This window comes from Nilaparvata lugens, chromosome 2 (assembly GCF_014356525.2).
Source record: "Nilaparvata lugens isolate BPH chromosome 2, ASM1435652v1, whole genome shotgun sequence".
In the NCBI taxonomy this organism is placed as follows: domain Eukaryota; kingdom Metazoa; phylum Arthropoda; class Insecta; order Hemiptera; family Delphacidae; genus Nilaparvata; species Nilaparvata lugens.
Genome location: NC_052505.1, coordinates 68,242,594 through 68,260,183, shown reverse-complemented (window position 1 = coordinate 68,260,183; position 17,590 = coordinate 68,242,594). Strand labels below are relative to the sequence as shown.

Below are 17,590 nucleotides of genomic sequence, written 5' to 3'. Positions count from 1 at the left end.
AAATGGGACTTTTCTGGCTCGAAATCGGTTTTCAAAGATTGATCGGTTTTAGAAAAGATTGAGAGCCGGAAAAAACATTTTTGCCCATGGTGAGAACGTTATTTTTCGCCACACAGGAAAATAAACAATATATATATATGAGAATAATTGTCTATTATAAGCACTTCCGAAAGCAAAAGTGGAAGGTCATAGCTCTAGCAAATCTGAGGTAGGCCTAATCTGAATATCAAGAAATTGTCCAAGTATTTTTATTTTTTATTCTGATTTGTCTAAATAACCTAAAAGATTATGTTCAATTATATGTAAGAGGTTGAGTTTATACTTTTTATTCTTCCAAATGACAATAAGATGATATTATTATAAATGTTTTGATTATTGAATGATAAACACAAAGAATGAAAAGTTTTTGATCAGCTGTTTTAGCACACTTGAAATTTGGCCAATCTGAATGTCAATGGAAAGTTTTTGATCAGCTGTTTTAGCACACTTGAAATTTGGCCAATCTGAATGTCAATGGAAGTTTAGGTTAGAAGTTCTATCCTACTCTGAAAATAGAATTATTTGAATAGTTTATAATATATATCTTATCTGTATTTTATTCATCCAAATAAAATGATAGTATATTATTACAGAATACTTTATTGAATTCTAAAAGCATAAAATGATTCCGTTTATCCACCATGTTCCATGATAAACGCTGTACTAGGAGGTTTGAGGTTAGATTCTATTATACTCTGAAAATTGAATTTGAATAGTTTATAATATCTCATTATTTGTATTTCATTCATCCAAATAAAATGATAGTATCTTATTGCAAAAACTTTATTCAATTCTAGAAGCATAAACTGATTCCGTTTCATAAACTATTTTGTAAACACGTTCACATCAAATCAGAATCAGCTGACTTCAAGGTTATTTTACAGCCCTAGGGCCGTAAAAATTTTACCGGCCTGGTCAGAAAACAATCACTTTCGGCCTCCATATGACGCACGTAAACCAGCTCATTACATCCAAGTGGGGCGAAAACAGTTTTATGTCTCTCCTGTAAAATTACATGAATGTCAGTTAGGCGGTATTGTTTGCCAAGTGACGATATATATATATATATATATATATATATATATATTATATATATATATATATTATATATATATATATATATAATATATATGATGTTCTCATCTCAAACAGTTTTATTGGATTAGAGACGGGAAGAAGAATGTACATGCTGTAGGAGCCGAACTACACCTAGCTATAGGTCTGTTCTAAGTTTCATTCAAATACATTTCTATAATACTTGGTTACCCACAAATCGTTGTAAGTAAGTGTGATGATTAGTTGCGTTGCTATCACCTCACTTTGAACAACATATTCGACACTGTTGAAAAATACATTCAATTGCATATTTTAAAAAGCAATCAAGTTAGCAATGCCTTATGGTGTCACCCAGTTGCTCTCTTTATGTACTCATCTTGACATTGGAGAAAATGTTTCTTGAGTCATGCAATGTTTTCAAATTACATTGCCAAGAATTCTATAATCACAGCTGTTGATTTTCTCTCTTTCGTTTTCAACAAATGACGGAAAAATCTGTTCCAATCAGCTGCCACTTAGAGGATCGAATTTTCCTTTCAAGTTATCTCAGAGATGAGACTCAGCTCCAATTTTTTTATCACGGACATACTATTTGCTGTGAGCGTCTTATGATGTGCCCTATATCAGCAACAGAGAAATCAGGCCACAACTTGGCATGCAAATCATTGAGTCAAATAATATGAATAACTAATAAATTGATGTGTTGGAAGTGCTCTGTAGAATAGTAGACTATAAAATTTTGTGGAATATTGGGCGGGGCGTAAGAGTCAACCTCGACTTTATTCATTGGCAATTAATATTTCCTGTTGACAGTTATCAAATTAGCAGTGATCATGTTATTTTTGCTCTTGCTTGATGCATTTGAAAATCAAATTCCAGATTAAGTTGATTCGGAATTTGTTGACTCTGGTATCCATGGATCTCTTGCTTATTCAGGAATTTTTATCATAGCCTAACAAAGCCTATCGCTCACTTTTCGTTTCACTTGTTCAAAAGTGTAAAAGCAGCCAATCCACTGATATTTTCTTACATGAGAGTCCATTCATAATAGTATAACATTTATTGTGACTGATTTCTCATGTCATCAACTTTACTATCACGAATATTAAAGACGGCACTTTGCCATGGGGTAAAAAGACGAACTTTAAACCCTTATAAACCACCCTTAGAGTTAAAATATCACCAAACGATTTCTTAGTGAGCACTTTGGACCTATAAGGAAGCTATATTCCAAGTTTTGTTGCAATCCATCCAGTAGTTTTCCAGAAATCGTGATCAGTGAGTGAGTGAGATAAGAATTTTATAAATATAGATTACAACAATACATTCAGATAACAAATATTTTGTTATTTGTTTCAGGAGAGCAGATCGAGAGCCGTCATGGCATCCATTAGTTTGCAGTTGCCATTTCCAAGATGGAAACAGGGAAAATGGTCCTTCCAATTTCTCATGAAACAAAAAAATAGGGGAAGCTGGGGTAATAAGAGAATGGGGTAATCAACTCACAGCAGTGCCAACTGTGGCTACAATGTAACATAGCTATTCTCTAGGACAGATAATGCCTACTTGAACATAGTCCGTGGATCTAGGTTGACATCAACAAGCGCTGAAATCTTCAACACATGTTCACGATTTGAGGTTAGACTGGAAAAGTTATCGCTGATTCGAAATTCTTTTACAAAATACTTGAAGGTAAGCTAGATTATTTCAATGTTATGTTTTATTCCATAGAAATCATAACTTAAACATTAATTGATAACTAGAAAAAAAATTCAATGAATTTTCGAAATTATTGCTACTTGAAGTGGATACTTTGTGACAAAGTAGACATGTCACAAAGTAACCCCACATCATATTTTACAAATTCAGTTGATAATTTGAGACAAATAAAATTAGAAACAATCATTACTGATCATTTTTACTTTTAAAAAATTATTTAATTGGATGTATAGCAATTTTTTCTTTTTATTTTCTTCACAAAATCTTCTTGTGCAGCTATACCATACGGTACTACCTTCTCTTGACCATTTTTTCTTATCTTCATCTTGCTCATAATCTATTTTCTTTCAAACTTTTCACTTCAAAATCCATGTTGATAATTTAGTTTCTACATTGTATTCATTTCATTGTCATGTTTCAGGCCCAGACTCACAAGGTTGCTGGCTGTTCATGCAGCTATGCCTAGACAACATAAACGGCAGCTTGGATCACGCTACTACAGGAACTACACCGAAGAATCCTTACAACAAGCTATTGATGAAGTTACTTCTAAAAAACTTTCATTGCGCAAGGCTTCAGAGAAGTATGGAATTCATAGAAATACAATTTGGGGGAAGATCAAAGGACTTAATAAAAAATCAGTGGGGAAGCCACCTATTTTCAACACTGAAGAGGAAAAAAGTTTTGCTGCCCATTGCATTGTTATGTCTTCATATGGTTTTCCTGTAACAGCTTTTGATTTACGGTGTGTGGTAAAGTCATATTCAGAAAGGCATGCTAGGAAGGTATCCCAATTTAAAAATAATCTTCCAGGAAAGGAATGGGCACGTAGCTTTTTAAGTAGGCACAAAATTTTGACACAACCTACTGTAAAAAATATATCAATAGCTAGAGCTGGAGTTGATGAGAAGGTTATTGTAGATTTTTTCGATAATCTTGAAAAAGAGATTGAAGGTGTTCCAGCTTCTCATATCTTCAATTATGATGAGACTAATCTTTGCGACGATCCGGGTGCAGAAAAAATTATCACAAAAAGAGGGGTCAAATATCCAGAAAAAATCAGGAATGCTGATCCCCTTATTAGCTTTCATGCTCCATATAGTGACAAATGCTCAATATGGCCATTTCTTCAAAATAAGATAGAAACAGAAAGAAATATAAGGAAAAGCGTGATGAGTTGATAGTGAACACAAAAAAGACACATTTTTTGCAGCTCTGAAAGAAAAAAAAAGAAAATGAACTAATTCTAAGTTATGACTACCAAAAAATTTTAGTTTTTCCCAAAATTCCTGATCAAGAAGCATATTATCGTCGTCAGCTGTATCTTTACAAAAAAATTCCCAAATCCCACAAACTCCAAAGCTCTGTACCACCTACTTCACTGGAATCAAAAACCTCAAACTTGTCCTTAAAGATCTGTTCCATGTCGTCTCCTCCAATACCTCTACCAAACACCTTTTCTAGCAACCACCCACCCTCATTTACAAGCAGCCTCCCAACCTCAAAAGAACTTTTAGTAAAAACCAATCACTCACCTTTGATGAAATCCCAACTCCACCTGGTACCCTACCCTGCAAACGCCCCCGCTGTAAAACCTGCCCTATCACTGATCCTTCCATTTCCTTTACCAGTCCTATCACCAACTACACCCATCACATCCATCAATCCAAAAATTGCATCTACCTCCTTTCCTGCAACTTCTGTCCTGTCTTCTACATGGGTGAAACCACCACTGCCCTAAACCTCCGGATCAACAATCACAGGGCTTCCTTTAAAAATAATACTTCCCTACCCAACCCTACCCATGGCTCTGAGCACAACAAGAACTTTGACCAATGCTTCAAAGTCAAAGTCCTTGCCACCCTCCCTCCCACAGCCCCCTCCATAGATGTCAAGACGAAAGAATTGGCTTTTATTTGGGTGCTTGGAGCTGCTTCCAGTCCTGGTCTCAACAGACAGCAATAGTACCATAACTATCAACTCTACACCAACTGTTCAATTGAATTGGAATAAATTTCATCATATCATGAAAATTTCACAGCTATCAAATATATTATAATATATTTTCAATAAAAATAAAAATAAATTTCATTCCAATTCAATTCTATAATTACATTTTCTAATTTTATTCTACTTCATTTCTGATTTCTAATTTTAAATCTCCTCTTTTCTATCAATTCATAATCTACACCTTTCCTTATCCATAACCCACTCAAATTTGAAATCTCCTGCTTGTAACCCACAATGGCCCACCAACTACTCCCACAATACTCCTTCAATCAGTACGCCTCTATTCGTCTGTACTGCACTGTCTGTGCTCTATGGTCTATACAACATCTCTACCGCGATGCGTCAACATATCTATCGAGTCTTTGTGGTCACGACCGTTGGAATTCAAATCTGCACCACTTCCTGTTTGATTGACAAAGGGAGCCCAGCTCTCGAAAATTTTCGTTTATAATGTAAGTTTTTAATCTATCTGTGTCGTGTGTATCCTGTTTCAATTTATATTATATACAATCAAAGGGCTTATAAGAGGTGCTCCCAATGGAGTGGTGAAATTCTTTAAGTGAATTGTATGGGGGATCCACGTCTGACAAGAAAATTAAACAAGACTGTGGAATATTGTCGAAGCCTGGCAATGACAGTCATCGCCAGTTGAAGCCCGGCGATGTCGTACTTGCCGACAAGGGGTTCCTTATAACTGATGTAGTTTCAGAAGGTGTGAGTGTCAATATTCCTTGGAACAGGCAGTTAAGAGCCCGTAGCATTACTAGAGCAAGGATTCACATAGCACGTGCTATTGGGCGAAAAAAGGCTATTCATTTTTAGAATATATTCCCCACACCTTGATGCCTTACAGCAGCCCTTAATACCCCCTTTGGCGAGTTTGTGGGGCTCTGACCAATTTCCAATACCCCCTGAATGAGGAAGTGGAGGTTTTTTACAGATGTGATGAAAATGCTGAATAGTTCATATGTTGTTTAGGTTTATAAGTTCTAGTGAGTATTGTACATAAAATTGAAATGGTTTAAATTTATTTTTATTTTAAAACTGTACTGAAATATAATTATGCTTTATACAATGTGTTATTTACTGACTATACATGGCTTATTTCTGTGAGTACAGGTTTGAAATAAAAGTAAATAAAGTAGAGATATTAGGTTGAAGTTGTTGTGTTTATGTATTTAGGGTTTCATTCCTTGATATTATTGTGATATATATTATAGAATCAAAATAATTGAAATTTATTTTTATTTCAAAATTGTACTGACTTGAAATATATAGTTCATATAATCAGTGTTTATTTAGTACAAGCAACATGAAATAAAAACTGATTATACAAGGCATATTTTTGTGAATACCGATTTAAAATAAATTAAATAATGTAAATATTTTGTGTTAAAGTTATTGTGTTTATGTATTTTTGTGTTTTATCAAATTGTAATTGTGTACAAGTCATAAAATAAACATATTTTATTTCAGCAGTTTGTTTAATATAGTAGAATAATATCTCATGTATCACGAGTTAAGTTACTGAAAGATTAAATAAATAAAACTGCAATGAATCTTGCTTTTAATTAAAAGTGGAATAGCCTTAGTAAAAAAAAAACGAAATACGTATAATTTTAAAATTTCTAACTTGACAACGATATTCAACAATCCACAAATGTAAAATACTGAAAAACTATAACATTTTACAGCACAGGCACAGCTATTTTCTTCAACTATGGAAGATACGGTACCAACTTTCACAGCTGTGAAAGTTACTAAAAAAAGAGTCATAAATCCAAATTTCAAATGGACAATTATTTTTCAATATAGCTGTAAATGTAAGATACTGCCTTACGCCCATTAACATAACATGGTGGAGCAACGCTTTGTTTAGCAGTATGGCTGCCTAGCAACGAAATATGTCATCACTGACACTGCCTATTGAAAACGGGCAACAACCACCTACCACCACACAAAGAAAGCGACCACACAATCTTCTACAAGAATTAACGATGGACTGACTGGTCCTGACAATGGATAATTGAAGTCGGTATTGTAGTTTCAGAGAATGAGTTTCTTTGGGAGTCTAATTGTGAAGAATCAGTAGGGAAACCACAGCAAGAAATGTTGCACACATACGACCCGGTCTTAGTCATTCTGCAAGGGAGAAGTATACTCCATCAACATGCTTCAAATTATTTTTCAACTCTGACCTTATTTGAAAAGTTCTAAAACATACAAATGAAGAAATACAGAAACAAAAACTCAATTATAATGACAACAATTCTGATGACACAGTTAGAGAGTTGTGCTTAGAAGAGCTGTATGCCTTGTTTGGTTTGATAATTTTAGCGTCTGTGCTAATAGACAATCATTTGAATACAAATATCATGTTCGATAGTTCATAATGTGGCGAGCGATATAAGGCCACTATGAGTGAGAGACGTTTCAAATTTTTGATAAATTGTCTAAGATTTAATAATAGGGGTACTAGAGATGAGCGTAAAAAGACAGACAAATTTGCCCCTGTCAGAAATATTCTGTTAGAAAACTGTAGATCCCTGTAAAAGCCCGGCACTTACTTGGCTATAGATAAGCAATTGGTTGGATTTCGTGAGCGTTGCCCATGCAGAATGTATATGCCATCCGAACCGAACAAGTATGGAATAAAAATCATTATGATATGTGATAACTCGACTAAATAGATAGTGGATGCCCGTATGTACTTGGGAAAAGGATCAGCACCTCCAAATAGAACTGCAGCAGAAATTCTTTGTTGATGAGTTAGTGAAATCCATAGAAAAAACTAACAGGAAATTACCATGGACAATTGGTTTACCAGTATCTCCCTTGTTCAAAGTTTATTTTCATTTATTTATTTAGCGTTAAAGAAGGGAACAATTGTTCAAGAATGGATTGACAGTTATAGGAACAATAAAAAGAAACAGCCCGGAGTTTCCATCTGAGTTTACAGACAAAAAATACAAAAAGTGCAAGGATTGTACTTCTCTATTTGTATGAAGGGATGAAATGACTGCTGTATCTTGAAAACCTGATGAGCAGAAAGTAGTTATGGAGATCTCATCAATGCACAATGACAATAAAATTTATGAAAATGGAAAACCTGAAATGATAATGAATTATAATGCAATCAATCAAAGGTGCATTGGACATGTTTGACCAAATTAATATATGAATATGATCATATGAAGTGCAACAGAAAGACCCAGCGACGGCCACTTTATACCTTCTACAATATGATGAATATTGCTGCAGTCAACTCCTATGTAATATATGCACACAACACATTGTAAAATTGAGTGGAAGTACAGTTAAGCACATCTCAAGACAACAACCTATGCTGGAACTACATAAAGAGCTAACCGAATCTTGGCAAGAGATGAGAATGAACCAAAGGAACATGAGCAGAGCATTGATATGGACAATTTAGACAGTCCTGGCAAGCCAACACAACATCCAACAACCAGCTTAGCCAGATCAGCAGGGAAGAAGAAAATATTGTTCTTTTTGTGACACTAAAAAAGAAGAGGATGACAACCACCTATTATACTTGTGGAAATGCAATTTGTGGCGAGCACCAGAGGGAACTTTGCCCTGATTGTGGTTAGAGAGGAAGACGACAACAACAATAACACAAATATGAAACGAAAATTCAGTTACTAGTAAAAGCTGAAACTAATTTTGTTATTCAATTTGTCTATTATGTATTTCATCATTATGGTTTTATAGTCAATCATTCATTTATATTAGCTGTAAAATATATATGAGAGCAAATTTTCCACAAGTTATTTCTTGCACAACCTCACACCGTGGTCTGTAAGACCCCAGTAGAATAATTTCAGCAACTATCTCATTTTTCCAACAAAATAGAAACTAGGGAAATTAGGTATTCTAAGTTGGTACTATTGCTTGCCTGGAGACAACACAGCCAACGCCAGTTGCCTTCAAATAGTGGAGTAATGAGAACAGATTGGTTTTTTGGGGTCATCTTGACCCCAGTGTAAGTTCAGCGTTAGTGTTTTTGATTGCCTAGTGACTGTTCATTTTTATTCTTTATCTATTTTCTATTACAAGTTTACAACAATAAACGTGTCTAATAGTTTTTATTACTTGTATATTTCAATTAACTAAACAAATAATGGCTTCGAGTATCCTTACTACAGATGAAGAAATCAGGAAAGCACTTCTGGAATCATTAGATGAAACTTCTAATTCTAGTGAAAGTGATAATATTGGACTGGGCCTAGTGATTCAGATAACGATGAGGATAATGTTTTAGTTTAAGAAACAGTTGATAGTGAACGTAGTGAGGGAAGTGTTACAGATTCGAAAGAAGAAGCTAGAGCAGAGACTAATCAATCAAGAAGTCAAAATGTTCTTTATGGAAAAAAAGCTACAAGTGGTTCACTGGAGATCCTCCAAGAAGAGGCCGAACCAGAGCTGAAGATCTAGTTCTTCGTCTGCCAGGACCAAAAGGAAATGCAAGAGCAGTTCAAACCTCTTCAAGCACTTCAAGCTTGGCAAGTACTTTTCGATAGCAAAATTTTAGAACGCATATTGATACACACAAATGAGGAAATAAGCAGAAAGCTCAACAATATACAAGTTCTTCAAAGCTATCACTGTGAGACTTGTCTTGTTGAATTATATGCATTTATATGGTTACTTTATTTTTGCGCTGATAATAAAGATACTCATGTGAATTTAGAAGACCTGTGGTCACCAAGATTTGGACACTCTCTCTACAGAGCTACAATGTCTCAGCGGAGGTTTGAGTTCCTTGCAAGCACCATTTGATTTGATTATAAAACTACACGTCCTCAGAGGAAAGTTGGAGATAACCTTGCTGCAATCCGCGATATCTGGGATGTATTTATTAGTAATTGTACCTCATCATTCACTCCTTATTCTTACTGTACAATTGATGAGCAATTGATGGGTTATAGGGGAAATAGCCCTTTTAGAGATTACACAGCAAATAAACCTGACAAATATGGAATCGAAATCCTGATGCTAAACTGTTCCAAGACGTTTTACATGGTCAATGCTATTCTTTATATTGGTAGAGTAGCCACAGAAAACAAAGAGTCGGTCCCCTCTTATTATGTACGAAAACTTTATGAGCCTATACACAACACTAACAGAAACATCACCGTTGACAACTGGTTCAGCTCGGTACAGTTGTTCAATACAATGTTTGAAGATTAATGACTAACTATGGTAGGAACATTGAGAAAAACAAAGTGGAAGTACCTCCTTCATTCCTGAAGTGTAAAGAAGTAGATGAAGCTCAATTTGCTTTTGACAAAAAGAAAGTCCTGGTATCATACACTGCAAAGAGAAATAAAATTGTGTTGATGCTCTCAACTCATCACTACTCTAAATCTATTGATGAGGAAACAAAGAAACCTGAAGTTACCATCTCATACAACAAAACCGAGGGAGGTACTGATACGTTCGACCAGCTATGTCACTCTTTCACAACAGCACGTGCAACAAGGCGTTGGCCAATGAGAATCTTTCTAGGCATGTTGGATCAATCTGGCATCAATGGTTTTATAATACTCAAACATGCCAATGCCAACATCAACATGCCCAGGAGGAAGTTTCTCCAAGAGCTCTCTTGGACCCTAATTGAGCCTCATCTTCAACTACGACAACAAAACCCCCAAATTCAGAAAAGTATTCGACTTATTCTAGAAGAAATGTTGGGTTTATCACAAAATGAACAACCTGCTTTACAATATAATCCCAACAAAAGAGTGAGATGTGCCATCTGCCCAAGACAAACGATAGAAAGACAAAGGTTTACTGCCAGAGATGCCAACTACCTGTGTGTGAAGACCATCTTGGAAACCTATGTTGCAACTGTGAAGAGCATGAATGACTTTGTACTTGACATAATGTTATTTAGGTTTTTCCTTTCAGAATTTAATTTTATTTTTGATGCACAAGTTCATTTGGCTCTTCTGAATTCCACAATTAATGTACCAGCTTGGAATGTAAACCCTGTTTTTTTCTACTGCAAAATATGTAAATAAATACAATATATAAAAAAGTTATTTTATCTAAAAAACACCTAATATAATCTATCAATTATTATTCAATATAGTAAAATTAAGTAATAAAAACAAGAAAATTGATAAAGAATAAATATATTAAATGAGGGCCCTAACTGCAAAAGTCACATTCTCCAATTTTTTCAGATATTGAATTATTGGTCTAGTATTGCTCACCACATTGAAAGGAACAATATAACGAAGGATTTAGCATCCAAAACTCACTGTCTCCTATTAAAATTTAATGTCAAAGATCGAGCTTTGCTGCAAAACTAACAGTCTCCACTGACAACTCTGTAGCAAAACTCACATTCTCCTCCCAGCCAATGAAGAAGCTCTGTTGTGGTCACATGACTTACAAAAACGCGCATGGCATTGTCACGTTTTAGGTTATGTTTGGTTGAATCGAATGAGGTGTTGTGGCGTTATGAAGAGTTTTTAATCATTTTTAAAATGGATTTGAATGTTAAACCTATTGATAAAAGTTTAGGGGAAAAAAGCTAGAAAGCGTGTCGTCACTCCGGATAAATGGAAGAGAGCCCAGATGAAGAAGAACAGGTAGGCTGATCATAAAACATCATTATTATCCCTAGTTTTCAGTAGGCCTACTTTAAAACCCTTTTAGTCCTGTTGGTACTTAAAAGTACCACTACTTTGAATAGCTATATATTATAAACTATATTATAAACCAGTATATTAAAGGCTACAAAGTCCTGTCGGTACTTTCTAGTACGCTATTCAGATGCTATTCCAATGCTCCACACTTCTCAGTTCCAAGTTTATCCGCTAGATCACAGCATTATACAGATCCATGCACACTGAAATTGGATTGGTTGGTAACTCAATTTTCTGAATAATGTAATAATTAATCATTATTATTTACTATCGATTGCTCTTTATTTATGGATGTAAAATATCATCAAGATTGATTGAAAAATATGGAAATTAGAGACATTCCAGCTGTTTTTAAGAAAAAAACAAAAATATACTTGGTACTCAGAAGTACCGTCAGTTCCCTGGTGGGGCATATTGTTTTCATCATTCCAAGCATAGGTTATGTTCGTTTTCTTGTAACAAATAGTAAACAAGAATGGATAAGTTATCAGATCGTGAAATGGAGTGTTATTTAGAAAATATTCCTGATGATTTTACATGTTCTGATGTTGATGTAAGTGATAGTGATAATGAAGAACTGGATATCAGCCCTTTAGATAAAGAACAGAATAATTTTGATCTTGTTTTCATTCAAGAACTAGAACAGAATGTTTCTAACCCTGAGAAGGAACTTGATGATGATGGAGTGATAAATGTACCCGTGATTGATGAAACAGTGATAGATGAACCTAATCGAAGCTCTTCAACCCAAAATCCTACAACGCCAGCTGCTTCTAAGAAGAAAAAAATCATCGAACCAGACCGTAAGTGGAGGAAGAAGGATTGTGATGAAAATGTCCCTCCTTATAATAATGATGAAGCTGTCAACGAGCATTTTTTTGCTAATTGTAAAACTGCCACAGATGTATTTCTTGTCTTTCTTGATGATAATATAATAGAAAATATAGCCTTTCAATCTAACCTATATGCAACACAAAAGACAAAGATTTTGAATCTAAAGGACAATGAACTTCTAGCATTTATAGGCATAAATTTTTTGATGGGTTATTACAAGTTGCCCTCAATAAAAAATTATCGGGCAGTATCTGAAGACCTGCATGTCAAAACAGTTGCAGAGGCTATGACACGTGATAGATTTCAGGAGATACTATCATACCTACACATAAATGTTTTGTATATTTTTATATATTGGGGTCTCTATGACCCCAGTGTGAGGAGGAAAGGTACAATTTACCAGTGTGAGTTTGGAGGGTTAAATTGGGCTACCTAATAAAGAACAATCGATAGTAAATAATAATGATTAATTATTAAATTATTCAGAAAATTGAGTTACCAACCAATCCAATTTCAGTGTGCATGGATCTGTATAATGCTGTGATCTAGCGGATATTGATGTTTCAAATATTTGGGAACTCATTGTGGATTGTTGGGAACTATAAACATACATAACAATTAACCTTAACTATGAATATTATAGATTGAAATGACTTCAACTTATTACTTGTTCAATAACCAAAACTGATACTTATGCAAAAGGTACACAGTACATTGACTCAACAAACTTCGCACAATTTTGGTGATTCACTTCTTCTTATTAATCAAAATCGAACACTAAACACGGAGTTAAATCGAACACAACTCTCCTCTACAAGCGCTTATCTGACACTCCTGTAATGATCCGTTCTTGTAAAATATAAAAATAAGCTAAAATTTCAACCCTGCTATCTGCCAACTAGCAGATAAGGCAGCTCTAGCCCAGGGAAGAGATAGTATTTCAAAACAATTTAGGCACCTCTACCCTTCCTCATATCCTTACTGGCATAATGATAACAGGACAAATGTTACAAACAATGCAAGTAACAAACTGGCAGTGATGGAAAAAGAGCAGTGCGGTCACGTAAGTTGCTATGTCGAGTTACAGTATCGTGTCGTCTAGCATCTCGGGCCATGTGTTGTCATATGCTGTAAAATATCTGCATAAGCCACTACATGTGGCTTATTCATTTCAATGAAGAAATTTTTGTTATTATATCATATGTTTATGCGTCCATGGAGGTCAAAGATATTGAAAATGCTCTGTAAAGGCCATTCCACACAGCACGTGGCGTGCGTGGCTGGACGCACGCCAAGCCGGCCACGCTAGCCACATGCCAATTCACACCGCCACGACTGTTGCGATGCTATACCGGCCACGTTTCCCGTCAGTATGCAGGAAGATGTCAACTCCAACGGTCCCGTGGTGTGAATCTGGATTTTCTTGTGGCTTACCTTGGTTTGATGACTCCAACAGCAGCAGTAGTGGTGATAATGAGCTGGTTTTATTGTATTCGGTGACAGCACGGGACCAGTGGGTACATCCAATCAATAAAAAAAGGAAGACCTATGGCGAATTCCATCATTTAATGCGCGACCTTGAGGCTGACAATGATAGTATACGTTCTATACGATAGTATACGTCTAGTATACGTTCTGCGCATGCTCGGACCAAAACGTGGCCGGACACGTTTGAAAAGATCGCTCAGAGAGCGAACGGTAGCCACGCGTGGCTAGTATAGCAAGCGTTGCCGCGTGGCCGTGGCTGCTATGTGAATTGCTTCATTTGATTAGCTGGGAAACGATGTTTTGAAAAGTAGCTAGCGTGCGTCCAGCCACGCACGCCACGTGCTGTGTGGAATGGCCTTAAGCATTGCAAATAATGTCTCCATTTCTAAGCTTTTTGTTTCATGTTTTTTGAAGATCTTTTGTGAGTATCAAATTCGTGAAGTATTCATGCATATAGTCTGAATAGTTATTGATTTACATTTTTTCTGTTATTTGCAGGATTCCTCTTCATGAGGTAATTTCCATGTTGGAGAATGGAGAAGACTTGGATAACATTGAGATTACCCTGTTCCCTCCTGAAGAGGGCCAAAATACTGACGAAGAGAGTGGGGATGAGAACGAGCTTGATATGAACCACCTGCCACGTAGCATACTTGTAGAAGTTGAGGTTAGTGCTAAATCTTCCATAAATTTTGACCTCATGGATTCGATGGAACCGGAGACTCCAGACATGATTCCTCATGGAGATGAAAACAGAGATGGCAGTGGAAATAATGATGAAAATGGCGACGGAGATGGCAGTGGAGATGGCGATAGTACTTTATGTGAGGTGGAAGTGGAAGTGGAAGTATCAGCTTCTAAGAAAAGGGGAAAGAATTCGGGTGGGCAGGTCAAGAAGAAGAAAAAAACAGGGGAAGTCAGTCAACTGAGAGTAACAAGATCCTGTGGAACCAAATGTCAAGCTGGCCCCTCAAATACTTTGGGTCAGAAGCAAAGTAGCAGCAAAAAGAAGAGCAACATTGCAAAATATAAGTGGGTTGAAGATGAAGAATTTTTTTCCAGAAGAGTTGGTAATGGAGATGCTAAAGAGAGATTCAATGAGAACCCTCATCCAGAGAAGTCATGTGTGCAATGGTTTGAGGAGTTGTTTTCTCCAGAAGTCATTACTCTCATAAAGGAGCAGAGCAATCTATATACTCTAATGAAAAATCATGAATTGAAAGTTTCTGATGAGGAAATCAAAGTTTTTGTCGCTATACTGCTTCTTACTGGGTATCTGTCACCTACATACATGCGCATGTTTTGGGAGACACAATCTGACACCTACAATGCCCTTGTTGCCCAATCAATGAGACGTGATAGGTTTTTTGAAATTTCACAATACTTACATTTAGCTGACAACTCAAATTTACCAGCTAATGACAATTTTTCTAAGGTGAGGGACTACTTGAATCTCTTGGAATCGAATTTCAGAGAGGAGTTCAATGTTATTTGGACATCACATGTCTCAATTGATGAAACAATGGTCCGTTACTATGGGAAACATTCATCAAAGCAGCATATCCATGGTAAACCCATAAAATTTGGGTATAAACTTTGGTCCCTTGCCACACCATCTGGATATTTAGTGACATTCATACCCTATGAAGGATCTGCCAATGCTCCATTGCCATTTCAAGATCAGTTTGGTTTGGGAGGGGCTGTTGTACTAGAGCTAGCATCACGACTTCCAGAAGAATATGGACCATATAATGTCTATTTTGACAGATTTTTCAGTGGTATAAAATTGATAGAAGAATTGGCCAAAAGAAACATTGGAGGGACTGGAACAATTCTCGAAAATAGAACATTGAAATGTCCCTTGGAAGAATCGAAATCCTTGTCAAAGAAAGAACGTGGTTCCACATCATTCAGAAACACTGAGGATATCATCCTCACAAAATGGAATGATAATAATATTGTGTCAATGATTTCCAATTGCCATGGACTAACACCTTTTACCAAAGTGGAGAGAATTGGGAAAATCAATAATAAAAAAGCCAAAGTGAGTGTACAATGTCCCAATATAACAAAAATGTATAACACTTACATGGGAGGAGTTGACCGCTTTGATCAGAACTTGGACTCCCTGCGTATTACATTTGTCATGAACCACAAGGTTTGACACACCCCCAAACATCAGTTCCTTCTTTAAGAGAGAAATAATTTTTTTCCAACTTTAAAAACTAAAAGCTGATCAGACAGTTTTGGCTGACAGACTAAAAACGCTGAGGAGAGGTAGAAGTGGGGCTAGCATTCTAGTCTCCCCTCCAGCCAGCTAGTGGAAAAAGGTTTCCACTTTTCTTTCTGTAAAATTTCACACACTTTTTCATCGCCTACCTCCTGAGACAGACCGAGCTGACCCGTGGATGGACATCCCCTGGTTCTCCATTCAGACCATGGCAAGTTAGGATGGACATCAACAGTATAACGGTATCGTTCCACATTTCAATTTATTCTTCCATATTGTTTTTTAATTTTTAGAAAATTCAAATTAATTATGCCTTGAATCATGTTTTTAAAACTTTCATATAACTTGTTTAAATAAGAAACAAAATAATCTGTCCAACACAATTCTGTCTAACGTTTTGAAAAATCATTGGCAACAAAGTTTATTTTGAATTTTTAAAATTGATTAAATGCTCAAAATTTCATAACCTTCCTTAATTGTTCTGTATTAGAATAGTTGTAGCATAACTAATTTTATAAAACCAAAATATGTTAAAATTCACATTTAAATCTCACATTAATCTCTTCATTTCAATAAAATAAATCTGACTCCTAATATAAATGTTTTCCTTTCAAATTCCAAAGAACATCTAGTTGATAATATAAAAAAAACCAACTGCTTTAGCTCTACCATCAAATGCTACGCAACAACAATATTACAGTGTTCCCGTATGGGAACTGGTGGATCGCCCCCTTTTATTACTCTTACCAAACAGGTCACCAATCATTTATTACAATGATGGATATCACAGTTCAATCCATTTAATGTTGCAAATGGTGGAGGTTACGCCGAGCTTATTTCTGCATTACACAAATAAATTAATAACTAATAATAAAAACATTAGAGCAGATTAATCTAACGCTGAATGTTGGACTTTCCCCGTCCCTCAAATTATGAAATACATAAATGTTTGCAAAGCTCAAATCAAAAGTTCTTGTAATCAATTAAATTAAATACAACTAAAAACTGGCGTTTAATCAGTGAATTAATTCCAATACATAATAGCAAACCATTTTGAATGAATTTTTATTACAGGAAAAAAGTGTATTGTTATTTCGAAGTAAGTTGTGTTTTCAATGAATGTTTTATTTCAATGCCAAGGCTATTAACTATCTGAGCCCACTAATTGATGAAATATTGAGTGCAAATGCTATATACATTTTTATTTGAATTATTATTATATATATTGTCATTGAATAGCAGTCAACGCCATGAGCGTGAGAAGAGTCATCCTACAGTTATTTCTTATTGTATTTTATTGCTTTCTATTGTTTCGTGCCTGACCTAGATCAATCATCCAGCTATACTGCATGTTATACAAATATATAAAATGTATCTAGTTTTTATGAATTGTGCTAGGAAATATGTCCTCAACTACTTTAACTGACTTGCGTACTGTTCAAACTTCCAAACTTAATTTGGAAACAGCAAAACAATTATCGCAGGAATACAACCTTTACATTCCCGCTAACGCTGATCTTGAGTTTGTCCGCTC

General features: G+C 35.5%; 1 protein-coding gene across 1 annotated transcript; it reads left to right on the top strand.

Moving 5' to 3' along the window:
• The first annotated feature begins 14,349 nt into the window (after positions 1 to 14,349).
• Positions 14,350 to 15,990, top strand: LOC120349673 (piggyBac transposable element-derived protein 3-like). The gene has a single exon (XM_039420171.1). The coding sequence runs from the start codon at positions 14,350 to 14,352 to the stop codon at positions 15,988 to 15,990; it is 1,641 nt and encodes a 546-aa protein (XP_039276105.1).
• The last annotated feature ends 1,600 nt before the right edge of the window (positions 15,991 to 17,590 follow it).

Coding starts and splice junctions, on each gene's coding strand:
- LOC120349673 (XM_039420171.1), top strand. CDS start 14,350: ATGTTGGAGAATGGAGAAGACTTGGATAACATTGAGATTACCCTGTTC.